The 23,838-nt window shown below is 45.2% G+C and overlaps 2 protein-coding genes across 11 annotated transcripts in view; both read left to right on the top strand.

Annotated features, from left to right (window-relative positions):
* Nucleotides 1–12,667, top strand: part of KDM6B (lysine demethylase 6B) — a 104,238-nt gene extending 91,571 nt beyond the window's left edge. For all 10 annotated transcript variants that reach the window (XM_042476471.1, XM_042476469.1, XM_042476476.1 and 7 more), the window contains 6 exons: nucleotides 2,824–2,938; nucleotides 3,877–4,064; nucleotides 5,219–5,360; nucleotides 5,922–6,048; nucleotides 9,292–9,462; nucleotides 10,454–12,667. In XM_042476471.1, coding sequence (XP_042332405.1) covers nucleotides 2,824–2,938; nucleotides 3,877–4,064; nucleotides 5,219–5,360; nucleotides 5,922–6,048; nucleotides 9,292–9,462; nucleotides 10,454–10,477 — 767 coding nt within the window. In that variant the 3' untranslated portion in view covers nucleotides 10,478–12,667. The remainder of the gene's footprint in view (nucleotides 1–2,823; nucleotides 2,939–3,876; nucleotides 4,065–5,218; nucleotides 5,361–5,921; nucleotides 6,049–9,291; nucleotides 9,463–10,453) is intronic.
* A 1,968-nt stretch (nucleotides 12,668–14,635) lies between these two features.
* TMEM88 (transmembrane protein 88) lies at nucleotides 14,636–23,664 on the top strand. The gene is made up of 2 exons (XM_042476575.1): nucleotides 14,636–15,056; nucleotides 22,229–23,664. Exons 1-2 carry the CDS (start codon nucleotides 14,784–14,786, stop codon nucleotides 22,493–22,495), a joined length of 540 nt encoding a protein of 179 aa, XP_042332509.1. The 5' UTR covers nucleotides 14,636–14,783; the 3' UTR covers nucleotides 22,496–23,664.
* Nucleotides 23,665–23,838: the final 174 nt, after the last annotated feature.

The raw sequence follows: 23,838 nt of genomic DNA, 5'->3' as shown, positions 1-23,838 counted from the left end.
TGATGTTCTTTTTATTTTTATTCTTATTTTGTCATACCCTACCATTTTCCCAACGTGGGACTCGAGGCACCTTACAAAAGTTTAAACGGTTAAAAAAAAATCTCACAAAAAAGTTTAAAATATATAAAAGCAGTATATGCCAGAATTCTATATCACCTTTTACATTACATAGATTTCCATATACTTAGCTAAGTAGCAGAGGCAGTAAGAAACCCTGTTAGTGAATTGCAAAGATTTGTATCAGGACACCGGCAAGAGTGTCAGATGTGCGTAGGTACGCAATGTGAATTGGCTTGTGATAAGATTGGCCATTTTGCGAGCTCTGCTCCATTATAACAGCAGTCCTATATTGGAAATACATATTGGACTCGTCGATACAGGATTTTGTGGGCTTTTTGGGCCATGTGGCCATGTTCTAGAAGAGTTTGTTCCTGATGTTTCGCCAGCATCTGATGCTAGCGAAACATCAGGAACAAACCCTTCTAGAACATGGCCACAAGGCCCAAAAACCCCCAAAAAACCTATGGATGCTGTCCATGAAAGCCTTTAACTTCACATCCGATACAGCAGTTTGGTCATAGTCATTAAAAGAAGACCAGCATATATGAACAATGAAGCACATGAACGGCCTTCCCCCAACTGAGAGCAATCAGCCCTCAAAGGCCTGCTGAAATTAAAAAGTGTATGCCTCCTATGAAAGGAGAATGAGGACACCAGTCTAACCTTTCTGGGAAGGGAGCTTCAGAGCCTGGGAGCAGCCACCGAGAAGGCACTCTTGGGAGAAAGCAAAAGGCCTCTGCCAAAGCTCTCAAACACAGGCAGGGAGATGTTGGCCTGTTACAGACTGCCAAAATACTGTAAAGCTGCTTCGAGTCTCTTTGGAGATATGCTATTTAAATGCTGCATGCATCCTAAGAATCCAGAAGCTGCACCAAAGCTGCACTCCAGTGCTTAGGAATGGAGTGTGGCTTTGGCTTGACCTCTGGACTCTTAGGACCCATGCATCATTTAAATAGCATACCTCCAAAGAGACCCGAAGCGGCTTTATTTTGGCAGTCTGTAACAGGCCGTAGTCCCCCAGAGAGGTTCTTATGAAGAGTGGTAGGAGAGGAGTGCTGATGATGGGAGAAGGAATGTGAGATGGGTGAGGGTATATTGTGTAAGATATAGTTTCTAAGTACCAAGTACCTAGTCAACATACAACAAAACAAATGAAGCAGCAATATACAATTTATTAATTACAACCTTGCAAGAAGGAGTGTCCTAAGCAAGTAGGCACAGCCCAGACTTGATGCAACAAGTTTTTAATCCCTTCTCCCAGCAGCATGTTCCTTCCCTCATTTTCCCGTTGGTTGGATGCTTTGAGGTTTACAGCCTATCCTGCCCACCTAATACGCATACATTATCTCCGCCCCCGTTTTCCTCCCCCCCCTCCCCAAATTCCAAAAACCCACCCCCCTTATTTATAAAGTTCCTTATATGGTGTTCTTGGCATGTGATTGTAACCAAACTTTTAACCTGTACAATTAACTGGACTTTGAACTGTGTAATTGGTAGCTGTCCACCTTCTTGGCTCATTCGCTCTTGTTTGCCTTATTTATGTCAGCTGTGTCCTTACTATCTGGAGAATGCCTCCCTGCCAATAGAGAACTCTTTTTGGCTTGTTTCATGTGTACTTTATAATTAGTGATTTGCCTTTTCTGCTGAGTTTGTATGGAATTTAAAAGATAATTGGTTTTCTATCCTGTGGGGCTCCTATAAGGTTTAAACCTCTTCCTGACTAACCCATCATGCTGAATTCAAATATTAACCATTTTTCTCATATGGGTCAGTTTTATACCACTAAGTGTGGGTAGTGAGAACAGCACTGGATTCTTGGGCCAGAATCCTATTGAGGGTAGTTTTCAAAGAGACAGCCATGTTAGTCTGTTTCAGATTAAAAAGAAAATGGGGTGCGGGGAGGGGAATGAAGGAGTGATGCAGCACCTGATTTATTTTAGCATTAGCTTTCCTGGCTATCTGTTCCCTTCTTCAGATACACTGACAGAGTTGTAAATAAGGAATGGAATTGTGCAAATACAGCCTGTGGTTGTACTTTGAACTCCACCAGTGCATCTGAAGAACCAAACTGATATCCACAAAAGGTCATGCTCAAATAAATCAACTAATCTCAGAGGTGCTGCTTGATTCCTTCATTTTTCCATTTTATTCTAGTAGAAGGATTGTTGCACAAGGATTGGTACTTCGTCAGAGGTTCCATAGGTGCAGCCCCCAGTTAATGGTTACACAGTCATACATGCAGCCCTTGCTCTAATTCTTTAATTGATAGGCACGAGGCTAATTTGACTTTTGCCAGATTGGCATAGAGTTTGCGCATTAGACTATGGCTCTGGAGACCAGGGTTTGATTCCCAGCTCAGCCATGAAATCCACCGGGTGATCTTGGGCATGTCACACTCTCTCAGCCTCAGGGGAAAGCAATGGCAAACCTCCTCTGAATAAATCATGCCAAGAAAACCCTATGCTAGATTTGCCTTAGGGTCTCCATATGTCGGAACCAACTTCAAGACACACAATCCAACTATGACTATGCTAGCATATATTCACACTATGCTAAATGTATGTACAAGACTCCCCAGCCAAACCTCAGTTTCACATGGCAGGGAATTTCCAAAGAAATACTTTCTATCACAAAGGTGTTACTTCAAAGAAATGCCTTCATCCATGCCTGGTTGGCAGATTCTAGGAGCTGTATTCCGAAAAAGGAACTTTTCCAGGCTCCATTGTGTTCAGCCATTATAATGTGTGTTTTGCTCTCATTCAGGTCACCAGGAGAACAACAACTTCTGCTCCGTAAACATCAACATTGGGCCGGGCGACTGTGAATGGTTTGCTGTCCATGAGCATTATTGGCAGAGCATCAGCGCCTTCTGTGAAAGGTAGGATGGGCAAAGGACGGTGGGGGAGGATGGCTCAGCCTGTTTTTAGAAGGGAACGGGGGAGTTTACCCCATTGAAAGTGTCATGCTCATGTTAGTATATGGCATCACCCTTTGTTCTCTGCAAGAAGAAAACATAGATGCTATTCTAATGAAATGGCAATTGGGGTGGGCCCCTTGGCCCTGGGTTTAATTTAGTCATTTATTGGTTTGATTTATTCCCACCTTTTACCCCAAAATTGACCCTTACAAATGAAAACAAAATGAGTAAAATGTGCTAAAAGTTCTTTAAAAATTACTTCATAAAACTATTAATTTAAAGCAATTGCAAACACATAAAGCATATGTTACAAAACAGTATATCTGTTGCACATCGTTGTACCCCAACCAGTTAAAGGTGAAAGACTAGTCTAAATGGAGAAGTCTTTGCCTGGTGGCAGAAAGAGAACAGAGCCAACTGAGCCTCCTTTGGAAGGGAGTTCCATAGCCTTGAGGCAGCCAACCAGAAGGGCCTGTGTCCCATGTCCTCCCCTGATCAGCTTGGAAGGGGGTCAGATGGAAAGCCCTCCCCTTTCTTTCCTTTGCCAGTTTTGGGTGGCTTAAATGGGATGTGAGCTCTACCTGTATCCTGTTGGGTGAAGACACTGTATGTAGAATTCACCAGTGCATTGGGTTTCAGTGCAGAGAAAGCCCTGTAATCTGGTAAAAGACTGGTGGTGCCACTAAAAGGGCAGCAGGTCTCTCTCCCATGGAGTATCACCACCCAGAGAATTCTCAGTTATGAGCCATGTAGAAATGGTCAGGAGATACCCAAGAGCATTACATACGCAGAGCTCACAAGGGAGAATTCCCTGCCAGATTTTGTTCCCCATTAATTAGCAGGCAAGGATGGCCGTTTGGATTTTCTCCCACATCTTCTCAACGTGGGCTTTCTCGCAGGCATGGTGTGGATTATCTCACTGGCTCGTGGTGGCCCATCCTGGAAGACCTTTACCAGTCCAACATCCCCGTCTACCGCTTCATCCAGCGGCCAGGAGACCTTGTGTGGATCAACGCGGGGACAGTGCACTGGGTTCAGGCCACTGGATGGTGTAATAACATCGCTTGGAATGTTGGTCCGCTGACAGGTGGGTGAACCAACTGGGCTGAGATCCTTTGGAAATAAAGGGTGTAGAAGGAGGAACTGGTGGCTGAAGGGGGGTTGAAGTTAGCCCCTTCAGCAAAAATAGAGCAACAGCCGTAGCAGCAAGAGAAATTCCATTGCCATTTGCTACTCTTTGTCCCTGTTTTTGGAAAGAAATCCAATTTTTCAAGTCAGGAGATGAATAGATACTTTTAAATACATCGGGATAGTCTATGCTTTTTCCACACACACAAAGACAAAAAGTTAATCATCATTATAGAGGACTTTGGCCAAATGGGTCTTTAAAGCCATACTTTTCAGGAGTGGGGGCTTTGACTTGGGGGCAATGCTCACAGAAAATGTTGACCCAAAGTATGATTGCCATTTAGACTGATAATATCCTACGGTGGTACAATTCAAAGATATAGCTGTGTTAGTCTGTAGAACGAGTATGTAGAGAGATCTTGTAGCACCATTGAGACTAACTGAAAGAAAGAAGTTGGCAGCGTGAGCTTTCGTAAACTGAAGTCTACAAAAACTCATGCTGCCAACTTAATTTCTTTCAATTAGTCTCAAAGGTGCTACAAAATATCCTACTGTGTTTATATCAGTCCGTACAATAATTTGAAGTAGGAGTACAACTCAGGTCATATGGAATTGGGAAAAGGTACAGAAAGGAACAGTCAAAATAATCAAATAGGAAGAGCAACTTGAACTCTCCATAGAAGCCAATTGAGGCTGTTGTACTTTGGACATACCAAGAGATGTCATGCCTCATTGCAAAAATTATTAATGCTTGGTAAAATTGAAGAGAGTAGGAAAAGAGGAGGACCACACCCACTTCATCAGGGAAGCCACAGCTGTCCTGACTTTGCAAGACCTGAGCAAGGCGGTTCATAATGGAAAATCTTAGAGGTCTCTCATTCATAGGATTGCCATGTTGTAGCCGACTTGATGGATATTAACAACAGCAAGAAGGAGCAACTTCCCTGTGAAAGGTTACACCATGTTGTTACACCACCCTGCAGGGGAGAGAGGTTTACAGAATTTTGTGTGATGTGGAGAAAGTGAAGCAAGACATTCCTTTTCTCCCTCGCCTGTTGCTGGAACCCCAAGGGATCATCCAGCAACCCATCCAACCTCTCCCTTTTCCCACAGCTTACCAGTACCAGTTGGCACTGGAGCGCTACGAGTGGAATGAGATCAAGAATGTCAAGTCAATTGTGCCCATGATCCACGTCTCCTGGAACGTCGCCCGCACAGTCAAGATCAGCGACCTCGACTTGTACAAAATGATCAAGTGAGTTTTGACTAGTATTCTGGCTGGTAGCATATATGGTATTTGGCCTGCCATCCCTTACCGTCCCATAAAATACTTGGGCAAGAGGGTTACCAAAAGGAGTCAAGAGCTGTTGGATATTTCAGCCTATCTTAATGCATGTGATCTTCCCTGCATGGGTGCAGTCCTGGGGGAGCCATGCCTCAAGTCAGGACAAGTGTAGAATCTGCTCTTATTTTGGCAGCAGCTGTTGCTGTTGTTATCCTTATTTACATATATAGCACTATACATGGTGCTTTACAAGAAAAAGTGCAAGAAAAAACAATTTCCTGCCCTCAGTCTTACAGTCTAAAGATCCAACACACAATGAAGAAGGGATGGCGGTGGGACTTCCGCAGCCATGGCAGTGGCAGCTGGGATGGAAGGAGGGCCTTTCATCTGCTTCTGGGTCTAGTCCTGGTGGAGTTGTGCCTGGGTCCTGGGATGGAAGAGATGGCATTCAGCACAGTTTTCTGTGGTTCCTCGCAGGTTTAGGTAGATGTGTCTTCCTCACCACTACCTTCTTCATTCTTTCTATCCCAGGTACTGTCTGATGCAGTCAATAAAACACTGTCAGGTCCAACGCGAGAGCCTGGTGCGGTCTGGGAAGAAAATTGCGTACCAGGGCCGAGTGAAAGATGAGCCGGCCTACTACTGCAATGAATGCGACGTAGGTTTTCATATCTTTCTGGGTTTCCTTTAGCCTCAGTGGCTAGGCGTGATCTTGGGTCCATTCCAGCATGGGGGTGGGAGGTATTAGGATGCACTTTTTGTTTGGTTCTCATACTCTCTCTTTTTTGTTAGTGGGTGCTGCCATTTCTCCACAGGTAATGCGGTGCCCATGGAGTGACAGTGTGGGGGGCATTTCCCGCTCTAAGGCAGTGGCTGGACTGTTCTCCCCCTGCCCTAGGAGGCGAAAATGCTGTGGCTGGATGATTCTATGTGTTATCCCCCCCTCTTTTCGGTTTTTCACTAAGGGAGCTCCTTTTGCTTTTCACTTCACACTCAGGTGCTGTGAATTGTGTGGCCCACTTCAAAAGACATTCCCAACAATCTCCTCTAACAATTGCCTCTGGTCTCCCTGTCAGGAAGCAACCAGTAGGATGGTTTTATTCCCTGCCATGAACTTCTGGGAGTCAACTGCTCCCGCTCTTCCCCAAAACTGAAAGGGGCCCGGCTTTCAGGGGTTATCCATAGGCCCTCTGGAGGGAGCAGTGGTTTTTTGAGGTCTGTTTATCTTTTAAATACCTCCTGTCCCACCTGTAGTTTGAGGTTTCCACACCTCCTTCATACCTGAGAATGCTGATGAGTGAGACCATGAGAGTAGAAGGGTCAAAACAGTGAGTATGAACCGCGTATTTTTAAAAGCGGCGATGAAAAAGAAAGATAGCGTTTCCCTGAAGGATTGGAGCTACAGCTGCAAGAATTGAAAAAGATACACAGATGTATTCTGTTGTCTGGAGTGTCTGACTGGTGGTAGTGGTGCCAAGAAACCAGATAGAAGCCTCTCCTCACTCCTAAAATGAAATGGAAGATGACATAACAAGAAAAGAGATACAGACATCTCCCCTTTCAGAAGAAGGGGATAAGAAGAGGTCTTAGGGCTGCAGCCCAGTTAAGCCAGAGCTCGCAGACTGGTTGGCTCATGCAGAAAGGCTACTGAATAGAAGGGTAAAGGTTCTTAAATGAGAAATTGGGAAGAAAGGAACAACAAGGAGGTGATGGAGCAACAACTCAGCAAGTTGGCAAGAAGGCAGTGGTGACCCAGCTAAGCAAGTGAGCAAGGAGCAATGACTGAGCAGCAAGAGGTGGACAGAATACCAACTCAGTTTTATTGGGGAGCAGATATCTAGCAGATTGGATAGAAAGAAAGAGTGAGTTGGTGGTTTAGGGAGATGGAAGCAGTCATATTTGCCACCAAGCTAGTAATATAACAAATATCTCCAGGCAGCCTGCTTGGCATAAGAGCTGATTGAACAACCCTGAAGGGGCTTGAAAGGCACTGGCAGAAGCTTTTATAGGAACTAGGTAGGAAACTAATAAGCTTTTCCAAAAGTGGATACAGAGATTTGACTTGAGCCAAACAGAAAGCTAGCAAACTCTTTCAAGACCAGACATGAAGATCTGAGCAAATCAAGGAAGTCAACTGGGAATGTGGATGAAGTCGTGATTTGATGGCAAGTTAGGTAAAAATAACAAAGGCCGGTTTTGAGCTGGTCTAAATCAAGAGAGAGCCAAATTCAGCCAAACAGTGTACAGAAGATGAAATATCTGAAGGAGCCAATTGGATTACCAAACCTAGAGGAAAGAAGCCACTGTTTTCGGAGTGTTTGCAATCTGACACACAGCTGATATACTGAGCCCAGAATAGGCAGACTCTGTGCTAGACCTCACTTGCTTTGTCACACAGGCACCAATTCTTCCCTGAGATGCACAGGAAGATGCAGGCAAGAGACTCCCTTAAAGATGCCTGGATGTGGTTCTCTAAGGAGAGGCCAAAACTTGTTGGATCAGCAGTGAGGAGCAAGACTTTGTGTAGACATCATCCGTGTGAGATTTGCAAAAGAAGGTATGGGAATGAAGCAAAGAGCCTCGGATCCTGGATTTCTTCACCAATTTAGGAGCGACTTGCTGTCTGGGGTTGTAATGCGGAAGCAAATATCTGTAGGGGTTTTTATTTGAAGCCAAAAGATGGAAAACAAATAAACTCTTCCCCTCTCGGTTCTGTGTTTGTCTTGTTTTTGCAAGATTCTACACTTTTAGTTCTTTACCACCTCTTACCCTCTAGCAAGGAATCCTACTGTAACTTCACATGTTTTCTTTGCTTCTGAAACTTGGCTTTCTCTCTGGCCTGCCCACTGGCAGTGGCAGCCCAAGCCATTGCCAGACATGGAGTCATGCACGATTTTGGCACTTGGAAATCGCTGCCAGATCATTTCCAAAAGAGTAGCCATGGCCTCTTCCTCACAATCCAGTTAGAGGAGTTAAATGCTTCTTTAACTGTCATGGCTCAATCCTGTGGAATCCTTGGATTTATAGTTTGGAAAGACATTAGAGCTCTCTGGCAGAGAATTCTGAATACCTCTCTAAAGTACAAATCTCCAAATTCCAAAGCATGGCGTTATGACACTTGAAGCAGTATGAAACTTTTCTGTTTGTGGTGGTGTGGAAGAGACATGTTAACTCATTGCAGCAAAAACAATGCCTTAAAAACAAAGAAATGTATCCTATAATTGTTTATTATTACAGGATTCTGATTTTGTTGTTGTTGTTGGCTTTTGCTGCTTATCGTTTGTGTCCTTGCATGACCAAAGTTGGGGTGAAAAGAATGACTTGGTGGACTACAATTCCCGCAACCCCCGAGCCAGCATGACCATGGGAGTTGTAGTCTGGAGCCACTTGAGGGCAGCCAAAGGTCTTCCCACATTGCACCAACCTTCCAGTTTAGCTAGTAAAACATAAAAGACTTGCCTTTGAAAATGCATAGTTATGTGGGAGGAAGGACAGGACAGCCCCACTTTCTCCTTGCCAATAGGTGCATTTCTTCAATTGCTGGGACTTTATATTCAGAAAAATGTGCGGTTAGGACAGGGGCAGGGTCTGGAAACTGAGCTGGCTGGGGATTCTGGGAGTTGCAGTCCAAGAGACTTAGAGCAAGAAAATTACCTCTTCTAAGGCCTGTTGAGAAAAAGTCCACCAGAAATCTTCCCTCAAAAAGGGTGGTGGTGTTTATTTTGTAACTGTTGGTGCAGACAGGCATCTTGATGCACTCAGTGATTCCTTTTATTCCCGAGGCCAGTCCCTGAGCCCTTCCCCTTCTCCAATACTCTGCATGGATTGGCTAAGGGGGAGCAGGACTGAGGCCGCCTTTCCTTTGGGGCAGATGCTAACATCCCTTTGTGTTCCCCCACAGGTGGAGGTGTTCAACATCCTCTTTGTGACCAGTGAGAACGGTAGCAAAAACACCTACCTGGTACACTGCGAGGCCTGCGCCCGCAAGCGCAACTCCTCCCTCCACGGCGTTGTGGTGCTTGAGCAGTACAAGACGGAAGAATTGATACACATCTACGACAGCTTCACCCTGGTGAGTCTCCCAGGAGGATCAGAAATTGCTCAGTTTTAAGGTTGTTGTCCCCCCCCCCCCCCACATACACATACACACACTATTTCACTCCCTACGCACCACCACTAGCTTTTTTCACCAGAAAAAAAAATAAGGAATTTGAATAGGAGTCCTTCAGGATAGATCAGGGTTGTTCAGTCAGCTTTAAAACTACATTGAAAGATGCTGTCTGGCAGAAAACTTTCCAGACTGGTGGGTTGGAGGGCACAAAGGTCCAAAACACACTGAAGAAATAATCAAGTTTGAGACCACTTTTTAACTGCCCTGGCTCAGTGCTAGGGAATCCTGGGAATTGTAGTTATTGTGGCCTCGGAGCTCTTTGACAGAAAAGGCTAAATGTCTCACAAAACTACAGTTCTCAGAATTCCCTAGCATTGAGCCAAGGTAGTCAAAGCCATCTCAAACTAGATTATTTCAAATGGTACTCCTATCCATCACCCTCTTTACCATTTTGTTTTACTGTATATACTCATGTACAACTCTAGAAATTTTAGTCAAAAATTAACCCAAATTGCCTGAGTCCAGTTATCCGCTGGTCAATGAAAGCACTGTACCTTTTTTTAAAAGTAAAAGGTGAAAGGCAAGCCCATAATTGTCCTGGAAGCACTGGCCTCCCTCTACTCTCTCATCCATCCAGTCCTTAGTATGAACACAAACAGTTATGCCTGCTGGAATTGTGTAAGTGCTTTGGTATTGTTTCCCCTGGCTTCCTCCTTTAGACCAGTGATTCCCAAACTGGTCTTCCAGGTGTTTTGGACTTCAGCTCCCAGAGTCCGTCATCATTGACCAAGATGGCTTACGCTTCTGGGATCAGAGTTTGGGAATCACTGCTTTAGACCCTTTGTCACATGCCCCTTAGTAATACCATGGGTCATATCAAGATACATAATTTGAGGTCATCCTGTAGTCGAGTAGAAACAACATTGTTCTCCTTTTCTCGTTGTCTTGGCAGGCTGCGTCACCTAGTTCGAGATGAGCCATACCCTGCCTGGGCGCCAACGTCTGGGCTGTTTCTCCATGCCAGCGGCTCCTCTGCTCACCGTGGGTGAGGCGGAGGGGGCCGCTCCCCCTGCTCCCCCCTTCCTCTAATAGCAGCTGAGCCGCCAACCTCCACCCATCCACTCACTTATGCCTCTCCTGGGATGGAGCGACACACACAACCGGAATAACCTAGACGTTCCAACAATGGATCCCTTTTTTAATTTATTCTTTGAAATGAACTCTTTTCCTCTCTTTCTGGGTGGTGCTGATTTTATATTAAAAGAAAAAAAACTGAATCTCAAAAAAAAAGGGGGGGGCAGCAGAATTGCTTGGAAAGGTAACGGCGTTCTCTCTGGTGGGAGTCTGGACCGTGGCAAGGCCTCCCTCCCGTTTTTCCACATTGGACTCTACTTGCACCGTGCCTGGCGTCCCCTTGGACAGAGGATCAAGGGCTCCGGGGAGCAGATTAAAAGGAGACAGAAAGGTTTCCTTCTTCACGAGAGCATTAATTTTTCCTTTTTCTGTCTCTCTCTCTCTCTCTCTCTCTCTCTCTCTCTCTTATGGCGTGGAGAGCAAAACATGTGGAACAGAGAAGATGGGCCGTTACTTTCTGGGGTGTGTGGTTTGGTTTGGTTTCTTTCGATTGCAATTTTTTCTTTCCTCGTTGGAAATTTAAAAAGAAAAAGAGAATTTTGGAAAGCAAGAACGCAAGCAAAAAAAACAAAATTAATACGGGTTTCTTAACACAGGACTTTAATGGGTTCAGTTCTCTCTGGATGAACTTCTCACTGGGAGGGGGAGAGCGTGTACATGGATTTATATATATTGGCGGGGTGGGAAAGGGGAGACCTCTTGCGCGTGTGGTTTTTAATTATTCTGATGGACATTTTGATTTCTTACATCCTTTTATATATTATATATATAAATATAAGAAGAAAAAAAATCCTGGTTTGTATTAGAAACTGCTTTTAAAAAAGAAAAAGAGAAAAACCGACAAAAAAAAAAAGATATATATCCACGAAGTCCGGTCGAAATGTTTGTGCGAAGCACAGGTGAATTCCAGTGCGGTGAGTTGGGATGGGGAGACCCCAGCCCTTTGCAGAGCGGATATGGTGCTTGCCCCAAATCAGACACACGGGTAGATGGGAGAAAAGATGGGCAAAATAGGGGGAGAGGCCTGGCATCTGCTCCCCCTTTCCTTGGGCTTTTTCACAGCCTGCCCTCAAATGAAACAAATGCCCCATGCCATTTGGGGAAGGGGCCCAAACTAAGAGTGGACCCTTAACTATCTAACTTTCATCCTTCTTCCCTATGAAATCTCCTTAATGTTTCATCTTTAGCTGATTAAATGATTTAAATCTTAATTCTTAGCCTATTCCCCCCCAAACACACAGACACTTCTTCCTAAAGGGAGAAGCCTCTCTCGCCTCGCTCTGCGCATGCTTTTGGCTCCCAGTTCATTTTAAAAACAAACCAACAAATGTCTCAGATTTGGGGTAATTTTTTTTTCTTTTAAAAATGTGTACCTCCATGCCTCAGAATTGTTTTGCAATTTGTAAATGTTTAGTCTCTTTTCCCCCCCAATCCTGCTCTCTCTCTCTCTTTTTTTAATTTATATGTCTTTTTGGTAATGATTTCTCTATTTATTGGTCCTTTAATGGGGTTTGATCCAGCTTTTTTTTAAAAAAAAGAAATAACTTTTTACAATGTTAATGTATCTGTTTTATTTTTGTTTTTACATGTCTTTCTCTTTTTTTTGGTGTTGTTCCTTATTTGACTTCTCTCTGGAATTTTTATTGAATTTCAAAATGCTTTTTATTTTTGTCTTGTAACATTTTCCTTGACATGGTGCTCAGTTTTCTCGCTGGGGGGGTGGGGGGGGGTTGGAGAAGGAAAACGCAGCTTCATCTTGGTTCATCTGTTGATTTCCATTTTTAATAGAACTTCACCCCAACCTACATTGTAAAAATCTCTTCCTTTCGAAACCTGCACTTTTTAATTCCCAGATTCCCAAATCCCCCCCCCCCTCCCAACACAAACACACTGTAATAAAACAGATGAACATCTAGCTACTCTAGAATCAAAGATACACAAAATGGATTCTTATTGTACTGTAGGGGACAAGGAGAAAGCAAATCTTATTTTGTAAATGTAAAAAAAAATTAAATTAACTCACAGAGATAAAGCAGCCCGTCTTCTTCTTCTTCTTCTTCTTCATTCTCTGCGGAGGTTACAGGGCAGGATGGAAGCGCTTGTGTTAGGAACTCGTCTGAGAGAGTGGGTTGCGTGTTCAGTTTGGAACAGGAAATTTTACGGGAAACAAAAACCAGAGGTTACTCCTTTGGTCCGTGAGTAAAGACATCATCCAAGATTGGGCAGGACTTTTAATTAGGACCAAACAAAATGCATGGCAGGGTGCAAAATGTTGAGTTTTCCAGGATGGTTCCTCAGGGTAGATGGTGCATTAATGTTGATCCTTTTTCCGATCGTATGATCATCAGGCTAAGTTTTCAGACATTTCTGTTTTCTCCTACCCCACCCCATGTATTGAATGTTTTGAGGCTGATGAAGCATTTTGATTCCAAGCTCATGCTTTTGTTTTGCAGCACTGGTGAGTCCCAGCAAAAAGTTATTGCCCAACTCAGCATCATTTTTACTCGGAAATGAACACACACTTTAAAGCCATAATTCTTGTTCTCATGGAAAGCTGAGGTGCCCTTGGCTCCTTGAGAGGATCAGGGAGAGGATGGAAGTTGTTGGTGGATTGTTTTCAGTAGACGCGTGTGTGTGTCGTTTGCCTTCAGGTTGTTTCTGACTTAAGGCGCCCCTAAGGCAAACCTGTCGCAGGGTTTTCTTGGCCAGTTTCTTCAGAAGGGGTCTGTCTTTGCCACCCTCTGAAAGTTAGAGACTGACTTGCCAGTGGGTTTCCATGGCTGAGGAGGGTTTTGAACCTTGGTCTCCAGAGTCATAGGCCCTATACAGACAGGCCAAAATAAAGCTGCTTCAGGTCACTTTGGAGGTATGGTGGTTCAATGATGCATGTGTCCTAAGAGTCTGGAAGCTGCACCACTGCTGCACTCCAGTCCTTAGGACTGGAGCTTGGCTTTGGTGTGGCTTCTGGACTCTTAGGACGCATGTATCATTGAAACACCATACCTCCAAAGTGACCCGAAGCAGCTTTATTTTGGCCTGTCTGTATCAGGCCATAGTCTAGTGCTCAAAGACCACTACACCACACTGGCTGTTTTTCAGTAGTTATCCTGAAGCAAACATCTGAATGGAAAAACACAAATTGCAGAGTTGAGGAAGTTACATTTGGGGATGACAACATCAAGAATTCCTGGGGGGGGGGGTGGATGTAGGATTAAAAGTAACTTTTCCTCATCTCCACTCTTGCATGTTTCCCATTTGTTTGGAGCAATTGGACTGGCCTGCTTCGGAGGGTAGTGTAATCTTTGGAGTTTTTAAAAGAGAGGTGGGATGCTTGTCTTTCAGGAGTGTACTGGTTCTGTGTTCCTGAATGGCAAGAGGGTTGGAATAGATGACCCTTGAGGTCCCTTCCAACTCGTTTAAGATTTTGTGATGTGTCTGTCACAGAAGGATGTCCTGTGAGTCTGGGCCTCAAAGTCCAATCTGCCCCTGAGTTGTAGTCCAAGATTTTTGAGATGGACCTGGTAGATGAGAATGGGAAACTGTGACAGTTTGGGTTGCAATGAGTGTATCATTCCACACGCACACCCAAATACACCCAGCCACCTCTCCTTGCTCGGTGGCATTACGAAGGACCACTTTTCGGCCTCTGCTGTCTCTGTGGGTCTTCTGCACACATAGCAGCCTTTGCAAGCATGGCCTTAGCAGGGCCCTGTTGTACCACGAAGGGCAGGCAGGCGTAGGGGGTGGATGGATGGCAAAGAAGGGGGGGGGGGGGGAAGAGGAGAAGCATCTTTGGAATTTGAGCTCAAGGGAGAGCCCCTTCTCCAGGAATGAGTCTCCATCCCTTGGGATGGACAAGTTTGGAAGGCTAGCTGGGGTGGGAGGGAACCTGAAGGAAAGCTCCTGCTTGAGGCTAGTTTAGGATGGGTGTGTGTGTGTGTGTTGTGGGGAACAGAAGGCATTCCTAGATTATGCTGGAGGGATGGATGGAGGTTGGGCCTGGCAGGAGGTGGAGAAGGATGGGAGGCTGTATAAAAGATGGAAGAGACAGCCCAGTCCAGCCAGAGCGCAAAGCAAGAGGCTGGGAAAGGTGGTCTTGTGAGGCTGTTGAAGGAAAGAAGGAAGGGAGGACTCTGGAGCCTTGAGAGATGGGTTTGGACACCCGCTCCCCCAAAGCCACCCCAGGCTCCCTGGACCGTGAGAGCACACCGGGGGTCTCTCCGCCGGCACCCCCTCCTTATGCTGGAGAAGGGGCTCTGGAGCTCCGGGGGTCCCTGGATTGCTGGGCCTGTGCTGTCCTGGTCACCCTCCAGAACCTGCTGGTTGCTGGGCTCAACCTCCTCTTGGTGGCAGTCACTTTTGGGGTCATCCTGCTCCCTGCTGGGGTCCTGGTGACCTTTGGGGTCCTCTGTCACTCCAAGGTAGGTGCCTCTGGGGATGATGGGTGGCTGGACTGGGAGATGCTGCAGAAGAGAATTTGGGGATGAGGAGAGCTTGGAAAAGTTTCTTTTTGGGGGTCAGGTCTCCAAGAATCCCCCAGCCAGTAGCACAAAAAATGGATGAGGATGGTCCTGTGCGTTGGCAGTGAAGACGGGAATGGGCCTGAGGGTATAAAAAGGGGGGGGGGGAATCATAAGAGAGACCCAAGGGCCACCCAGTCCAACCCATTCTGCCATGCAGGAGTACACAGTCAAAACTCAAAGCACCCCCAACAGCAGGCCATCCAGCCTCTGTTTAAAAATCTCCGGAGGAGGAGGAAGGGAAAGAAAGGACACTTTGCACAGGCTCAGGGGTACTCTTGCACACCGAAATAACCCCACCCAAGTCTCAAGGGCTCAATGGGGAGGGAAAGAGACCCTTTTCTAATTCAGAAGTGTCTACTCCAGCCCTGTTTGTTTGCTTGAAGTATCACTTTAATATATTAGAACTTGGGTGTCTTTGCAAAGGTGGGGCTTCCAGAGTATTGTTTTCAGCTCCTGGGCTTGCAAAAACCTGGCAAAAAGATCTCAGAATGACCTCGAATGGAAAAAGCAACATCTCTCTCAACCTTGGTAATAACCTCAGCTCACTTCCTACACAAACTGCACAAGCTAAACGAAGTCTGAGCTCCTTTCCCAGGACGAAGAGAGGGTGGCTTTTCCTTACGTATTTTAAATGCTGAATGTGTCTATGTTTCTAATATCACCTTTTACAGTTGGTCCACAGATCTGTCTCTTTCTTCCATCCCAACAATACATCAGCTCCTGGTAGGTTTTTTCTTTTTTGGTAAAGCTTTTGGCCTAATCCAGTCAAGACTGTCTCTTTCCTACAGCCCCTGCCTTCTTCTGAATGTCTCCTGCAAAGGTAAAAGGCCCATTTTCTTTCTGAAAATACCCATTTTATGGATGGAGGAGACTGAGGCTATGTTGGCGTGTGATCTACCAAATCCCACCCAGTTTGTTAAAATACTTTTAATCCCACCCATTTATTGGGTGATCTCAGGATGACAGATAAATAATATAAAACAATTTGAACAATATTAGATTAAAATCAATGGGTACCGTAAACAAGATAAAAACATGTTGAACAACTTCACAATGTAAAAACAGATTTAAAAGCTGAAAAGAGTTCAACAAACACACATCTAAAATTAACTTAAGCCCCCACGGAATTAATTTAAAGTCGACCTGGTACCAGAAAGAAACTGGGTTTAGTCAGGCCTCCAAGGGGAGAATGTTTCACAAGTGACCCTCTCCTGCTTCTTCCCACATCATACTGACCCTCCTGGTGGGACACAAAGGATGGTCCCTCCAAGATCTCAGGCCTTGGGGGGGGGGGGGCACATGCTAAAAGCTACGTCACATAAGGATTCAAAGATATTGTTGTGTTATTCTGGAGAATCAGTATGGAAAGGAATCTTGGAGCACCTCTGAGGTTAGCCACTGCTGCAAGATCCCTTTGCATAATAATGCCCACTTTTGTATGTTTGTAATTGCACTGTTCTTCTAAATTGTAAGCCACTTTCAGTCCCAATTTTGGGGGGAAATTGGGATATAAATAAATATAACAGCAACAGCTTTGATCACATGTATCCAATCTCTCAGGTCAGTGTCATTGCTTCATCTGTGGATGCTCTTTAAGATTTTGGCCCTCTTGAGTTGTTCTTGTTGTGTGTCTTTCTTTGAGTCATTTTCGACTTATGGAGACACTAGAACAACCTATCACAGAGTTTTCTGGGGCTGAGAGAGAATGACCCAGTCTCCAGAGTCCTTGTCCTATGCTCAAACCACTATGCCATGCTGGCTCCTACATTGTTCTGTGACTTCGAGTTGTTCTGAGAAACGACTTGAAGGCACACAACATATGTACATGCTCCATAAAGTGTGCTGCTTTAGCCCAATCCTGGCTCCAAATGAAGCCTGGCAAATTCTCTCAAGGGCAAAGACAACTTTGATCAGGTAACAGCCGCGGTGTTCATTCTTTCCCTGCAATTCTGGTAAACTGTAAAAGGCATTTTGCAAAGATTTGGGGTTTTAAAAATTAAATTAAAAGGGCCAAGCTTTCCAGGAAGGTTCCCTTCTACAAACGCGTGCATGCAGCATGTTATCTTCATAAAGGCCTGGAATTTGCTAGGTTCCCCACCCTTCTCCCTGGTCATGAGAATCCTTTTGCTTCACCAGTTTCACAGTTCAAGCGGCTGTTTGGCCTCCAGGGTGGTCTCCCCGCAGGGAGATTTAAAAGGGTGGGGGGGACGAAGCTACCGTGGAATGCTCTGGGATTAAGCTGCTCTTGTGGCAAACTCAGATGGGGGGGTGGGAGCTGGTGTCACATTCCCCTCTTCTTCCAACCTGTCATGTGGATCTGCTCATGTGCAGCCCAGTCAGGACTGGGCCAGCAAGGGTGGGTGCTTCTGTGCCCAGCATTTAATGTGCAATTGCAGCACTTCCTCCACTCACTTCTTACCTACAGAGAGAGATGCTGTTCTCTCTGCACCATCTCAGATTCTGCCTGTTGTTCTTGGTGGGTGTAGAGCAGCTGAATCACAGCCAGAGCTTGGGGAAAGCCCTCTTTGTGGACTACAGCTCCCAGAATTCCCCAGCTGGTAATCTCTTCAGAGCTCCAAATGTGTCAGCTGTGGGAAAGCTGCAGCGGTGGAGCAGCCACCTGCATTCTGGGAATAAGCTGCCCAAGGCTAAAAGTTGCAGGTGATGAATTTGTACACTTCTAGAGTTGGATCCAGATGAGGATTTTGTACGGTTGTAGGGTTGGAAGGAAGACTAAGGATTATCTGGTCCAATCTTCAATACAGGAATCCACATCTAAAACATCCCTGACATTTAGGCTATCCAATTGCCCATTTGTTTGTTTTTTGAAGGGAGGAATTGCACCCCAAATATATTGCTTAAACTAAAGAGTAGAGACTAACGCTTCCACATTTCAAGCAAAGGACAATTCAGATCTGGATTATGTGTTCAGAAAGATTAATATGGTATTATCCAAAGATGTAGCACCTTTGAGACTAACCAAAGAAAGAAGTTGGCAGCATGAGCTTTTGTAGACTAAAGCCTCAGGTGCATCAAATACATCTGAGGAAGTAGAAATGATTCTACAGACTAACACAGCTACTGGTATATCCTTGAATTCTATCCAGAGATGGTTTGAAGAGGAGGGATAGCATTTTTAATGTTCATTTCATGCAAACCAAAAACTAATTATTCAACAAACCTTTCTAAAGGAGAAGTTCTAGCCAAGAGTTCCCTACTCAGTTTCTCTGTTCACAGCGATGCTTTTCTTTTTAAGTAACACAAACATTTTTAAAAGCATTCCAAAATCTGAGTGTGCTAAGCCAGGCCCAAAGTGTCATGATCCATTCTCTAGTCGCAGGACCACCATCTTGTTTTGCAGCCCACATGAGCCAGACACCAGCGAGGGTCTTGGAAAGGAACTGAACCTATAGGCAGCAAGAGAAAAGTACAGCCAAGCCATGTGGGGAAATCTGAAATTAAAAGCTCTATTTTTTTATTTTTATTTTTGCATTACATCTCCCAGAATCCCCCAACCAGCATGGAGGATTCTAGGAACAACTATCTCTAAAATGGCCATGTTCCCCTTAAAATGAAGGCAGAAGCATAGACTCTCAGAACTGGAAGGGACTCCCTGCCATGCCAGAAAAGACAGCAAAAGCTTTCCTGAGAGATGCCCACCCAATGTCTGTTTTAAGACTTCCAAATAAGACGACTCCTCATTTTGAGGCAGTCCATTTCATTGTTAAAACAGGCCTTCCAGTCAAGAAGTTATTTGTAATGTTTGGGTGGAATCGCCTTCCTTTTCATTTTAATGGACTGGCTTGTGTCCTAATCTCTGGAGCAGACAAAAACAGGCTTGCTCCATCTATTTCTACATGTCATCCCTTCAGTATTTATAGACAGCTATTCTATCGCTTCCCATTAGTCTTTGCCAGGCTTAATCTACCCATCTCTGTCCTTCCTCGCAGGGTTTGGTTTCCAGACCTTTGGCCATCCTGGTAGTCAAACAACAGGAAGGACAAAGAGAAGATCCTCTGGTCAGGAAACCTGGGCGCCTGGCTCCAAATTCCCTCCCTACTCCCTGTGACAAAAGCCAGATGGCCGGGGGTCCTGGCGGCTCTGATAACCTCCAGGGGCCAAAGCGCACATTCCAGGCCTGGCTTCACGCAGCCCCCTCTCCAACCCTGCAATTTCCTCTTGCATCTGGGCCTGTTCCCTTCCAAGAGCCATGGGACCTCCGCCTTTTTTTGTAAAAAAGGTCTTAGTGTTGAATTTTAGGAGCAAAACAACAACAGAGCAAAGCCAGTGCAGCACCACTGAGGGAAAAGGCCCAACCACAGAAATGGATAGAGAGAGGAAATATTATTCTTATGGGTCAAAATAATAGGGACCTTTCTGGGGTGTGTGCACCCTGGTGTCAAGTTTTCAAACCCTGGGGCTGGAAGGGCTTTTGACAATGATACATATTTACGTCGCAATTAAGGACCCCTTCCTTTTAAGAAGGGCAACGCGTTGGTCACAACCCAACTGCAGGTCTCAAACTTTGAACAGACCTGCCAAAGCAATGGGATTGGTGTGTGTATGTGCCTTCAGGTGTTCAGTGCTGTGGTGTGAGCACAAGTACAGGAAACCTTATTGTTTTATCACAATACCCCAGGGGCACTGGTTGGGGACTCTGGGAGTTGTAAGCCAAAAGATAACTTTTCTGAGCTCTGGGTAGACTTGTCTTCATGTGCGTGCATGTGAAAGACGGCCTGCCTCCAAGTCACCTGTCGGCCTATGGCAACCCCATTAATTTCGGCAATTCTTCATAGACAAGGAATACTCAGAGGTGATTTTATACCAGCTTGTTAGATGAAGGGAATGCTGTGGATATAGTATATCTTGATTTCAGTAAGGCTTTTGACAAGGTTCCCCATGACATTCTTGCAAACAAGATAGTGAAATGTGGGATAGACAAGGCAACTGTTACATGGATTTGTAATTGGTTGACCGGCCGAACCCAAAGGGTGCTCAACAATGGCTCCTTTTCATCCTGGAGAGAAGTGACCAGTGGGGTGTCCAGCGGGGCTCTGTCCTGGGCCCAGTGTTATTCAACATCTTTATCAATGACCTGGATGACAGAATTGGGAGCATACTTATCAAATTTGCAGATGACACCAAATTAGGGGGAATAGCTAATACCCCAGAGGACAGGACCAAGATTCAAAATGACCTGAATAGACTAGAAAGCTGGGCCAAAGCTAACAAAATGAAATTCAACAGGGAGAAATGTAAGGTACTGCACTTAGGGCAGAAAAAATAAAATGCACAGATTAGGATGGGGTGACACCTGGCTGAATGAAACTACGTGTGAAAGGGATCTAGGAGTCCAAGTAGACCACAAGTTGAACATGAGTCTACAGTGCGAAGCAGCGCTAACAAGGCCAATGTGATTCTAGGCTGCATCAAGAGAAGTATAGTGTCTAGATCAAGGGAAGTAATATGCCACTGTATTCTGCTCTGGTCAGGCCCCACCTGGAATATTGTGTCCAGTTCTGGACAAAACAATTCAAAAGGGATGTTGAGAAACTGGAGCCATTGTCCAAAGGAGGGTGACTAAAATGTGAAGGGTCTGGAAACCATGAAGTCCTATGAGGAACGACTCAGGGAGCTGCGGATGTTAGCCTGGAGAAGAAAAGGTTAAGAGGTGATATGATAGCCCTGTTTAAATACTGAAGGGTGTCACCTGAGGAGGGAGTAAGCTTGTTTTCTGCTGCTCAAGAGACTAGGACCAGGAACAATGGATTCAAGTGCAGGAAAAGAGATTCCACCTCAACATTAGGAGGAACTTCCTGAGAGTAAGGGCTGTTTGACCAGTGGAACATACTCCTTCTCAGAGTGTAGTGGAGTCTCCTCCTTTGGAGGTCTTTAAGCAGAGGCTGGATGGCCATCTGTCAGGGATGCTTTGATGGAGAGTTCCTGCATGACAGAATGGGATTGGACTGGATGGCCTTTGTGGTCTCTTCCAACTCTACATTCTATGTTCTATTGGCCTGTTACAGACTGCCAAAATAAAGCGCTTTGGGTCTCTTTGGAGGTATGCCGTTTAAATGATGCATGCATCCTAAGAATCCGGAAGCTGCACCAAATGCACTCCAGTGCTTAGGAATGGAGTGTGGTTTTGGCGCGACCTCCGGATCTTAGGACCCATGCACCATTTAAATAGCATACCTCCAAAGAGACCAAAGTTTATTTTGGCAGTCTGTAACAGGCCTATAATAATAATAATTTGTTTTATTTATATACCGCTATTCCAAAGATCATATGAAATATAGCCTACAGCATTGGTATTAATTGGCAGTCTCCCATCCAAGTACTAACCATTGCTGACCCTGCTTAGCTTCCCAGATCAGATGGGATCTGTTCCCTTTTGGGTAGCAGTGGCTTAAATCCCATTGTTAGTCCTGGCTAAAGTTGCTGTTGTTCTTATATGTTGTCAGGTCAGCTTTGACTTATAGTGACCCTCTCAATGAGAGACCTCCACGATCCTCCATTAAAGGCTTGGCTCAAGTTTTGCAAACTCACAGCAGCTATGGCTTCATTGACTGCTTAGAGTAGACCTGTTGAATCCATAAGATCTACCTACATTTTGACTCACCATTCAATAATTGATTGAATGGGTCTACTCTAGGATACCAGCCATCTGCTATATTCCATTGCAGGATTGTGTACATTTACTCAACGTTTTGCAGTCTTGCCGATATATCTTTTATTTCACCCAGGGTGGGAAAGAGGAGGCAGAGGGCAGCACCAAAAGTTACTTTTGCAGCTAGTGACCAAGCTGGCTAGGGGCTTCTGGGAGCACTGCAGGAGAGCTTGGAGCAGTTGTGGATTTTTTTGGACTATGACCCCTGAAATCCACAAGCCAGCATAGCTGGCCTGGGGGTTCTGGGGGTTGTAGTCCAAAAAAGGAACTCTTCTCTATATGCTGGTGGTCTCAGGCAGCAAAATGTCTTGAGATGCCCCCAAATCACAAGCACAGGATTTTGCTTGTACCCAAGAGATCTTAAATGCTGTGCTTTCTCTTCCTCTCTCTCTCTTTTCAGTTTTTACATACCCAAGCTGCCTACTGCACGCCTCACTTGCACGACGCTGCCTCCGTTGCCCTCCTGGTGGTGGGCTTCACCCTGGCAGTGCCCCTCCTAGTCCTGGCCTTGGCTGCCTACTGCCGCTTGGCTCGCCGCCTCCAGCTGGGCTACTGCCTTGTCCCCTACAGCAAAGCCGTCTACAAGAACCTGCCGGCCTCTCAGTATCACAGCTCCGGATGCTGCTGCTCTCAGGATCTTGACCCTGTGGAAAAAGTCTGGGTTTGAGGAATAGAGGGCAATTTAGGAATGGGGAGGTCGCAGATTTAAAAACAAAACACAAGGTAAGCTCAGGATTAAAGAACATGGGCTGAGAAAATCAAAGTTTTCAAATGTCTAGGAAACTGTTTTTCCCCTACCCTTCCAAACCAAAGGTGGATACTACTCTGCTGTGAAATGTGCAATTGTATATCAGACTCTCCTTTAATTATGGGAGTTGCTCGTGCATACTACTGTTGCAAATGCAAGAGGTGTGACATCCTATCAAGAGACTTCTGAGTTCAGCAAGCACAGCGGGAGAGGAAGCGAGAGGCAGCAATTTGGCCAAGCCCTCCCCATGCCAAGATTTCTTCCAAGGACTGTCAACAATGCTGCTAGGAAAAACCAGAGGAAATGCTTTTGTCATGTTTATGGGAAAGGAGCTGCGGCTGCAGACCCCTTGCCTGGCTGGGCCATGGACAGAAAAATAAATGACCTAGTGTCTTCCAATACCATACAGGACAGATCTAGAAAAAGGCCCAGATTGCTCATAGAATACAATTTTAGAAGCTGGATGACTGATCCATACTTGAAGATGGATGGAGAAATCACCTCTGTTGCTCTATTCTGGGTCTTACTAGTGCATGTGGCAGTGGTGCTCCTAAACCTCAGTTCTTCCCTCAAACACTCTTTTGTTAACCTCCAGTGATAGGGAAAGTATGGCCTATTGGCCACATGTAGCTCCAGCTAGTTGTTTTTTTAAAATGGCCCAAGTCCCCCCCCCCAACCCTTCTTTTCAGAATTTGTATGCAAGTTACACAAGCAAAGTTGTTGAAGACAAGAAAGCAGTGCTTAGCTCCCTAAGATCCAAAAGAAATGTATCAAAGATATGAAAAGGCATTGAACCCTGGAGCTTTGTATGAAAGGGCTACTTGAAATTTCTCACACTATCACAGATGTAGAAGGGAGAGAGGAGGAGAGATTCTGGCCAAGCAAAGAGCCTGTGGAATCCACTGCTACATGGAATCACTCTCTTACATACTTAAGCCCTTTGTTTTCCTCATGCCGCCACTCCTTTCGACTCTTGCAAATGTATACAAATCATTCATACTGTTTGTGCTTTTATTTCAGGTAAACATGTCAATGAATTGAATTTGTACAGTTCCGTCCATATACAGTCTATATAACTTTGTTACACACTTTTGAGTCTTTCCATTTATTCCCCCCCCCCCCCCCCAATAGTGGTGGCGGTGAATCTTTCCTTCATTAAATGGGGTAGAGTTGAAAACACAAGACTTATTGGACCATGGCCTTCTGTGTTTTGATGAAATGCCAGAAAGAATGAGACCTCAGAGCAACCCAACCCAGTCATT

This window comes from Sceloporus undulatus, chromosome 6 (assembly GCF_019175285.1).
Source record: "Sceloporus undulatus isolate JIND9_A2432 ecotype Alabama chromosome 6, SceUnd_v1.1, whole genome shotgun sequence".
NCBI classification, from domain to species: domain Eukaryota; kingdom Metazoa; phylum Chordata; class Lepidosauria; order Squamata; family Phrynosomatidae; genus Sceloporus; species Sceloporus undulatus.
Note: the sequence above shows the minus strand (reverse complement) of the source record. Positions and strands in the feature narration are given on the sequence as shown.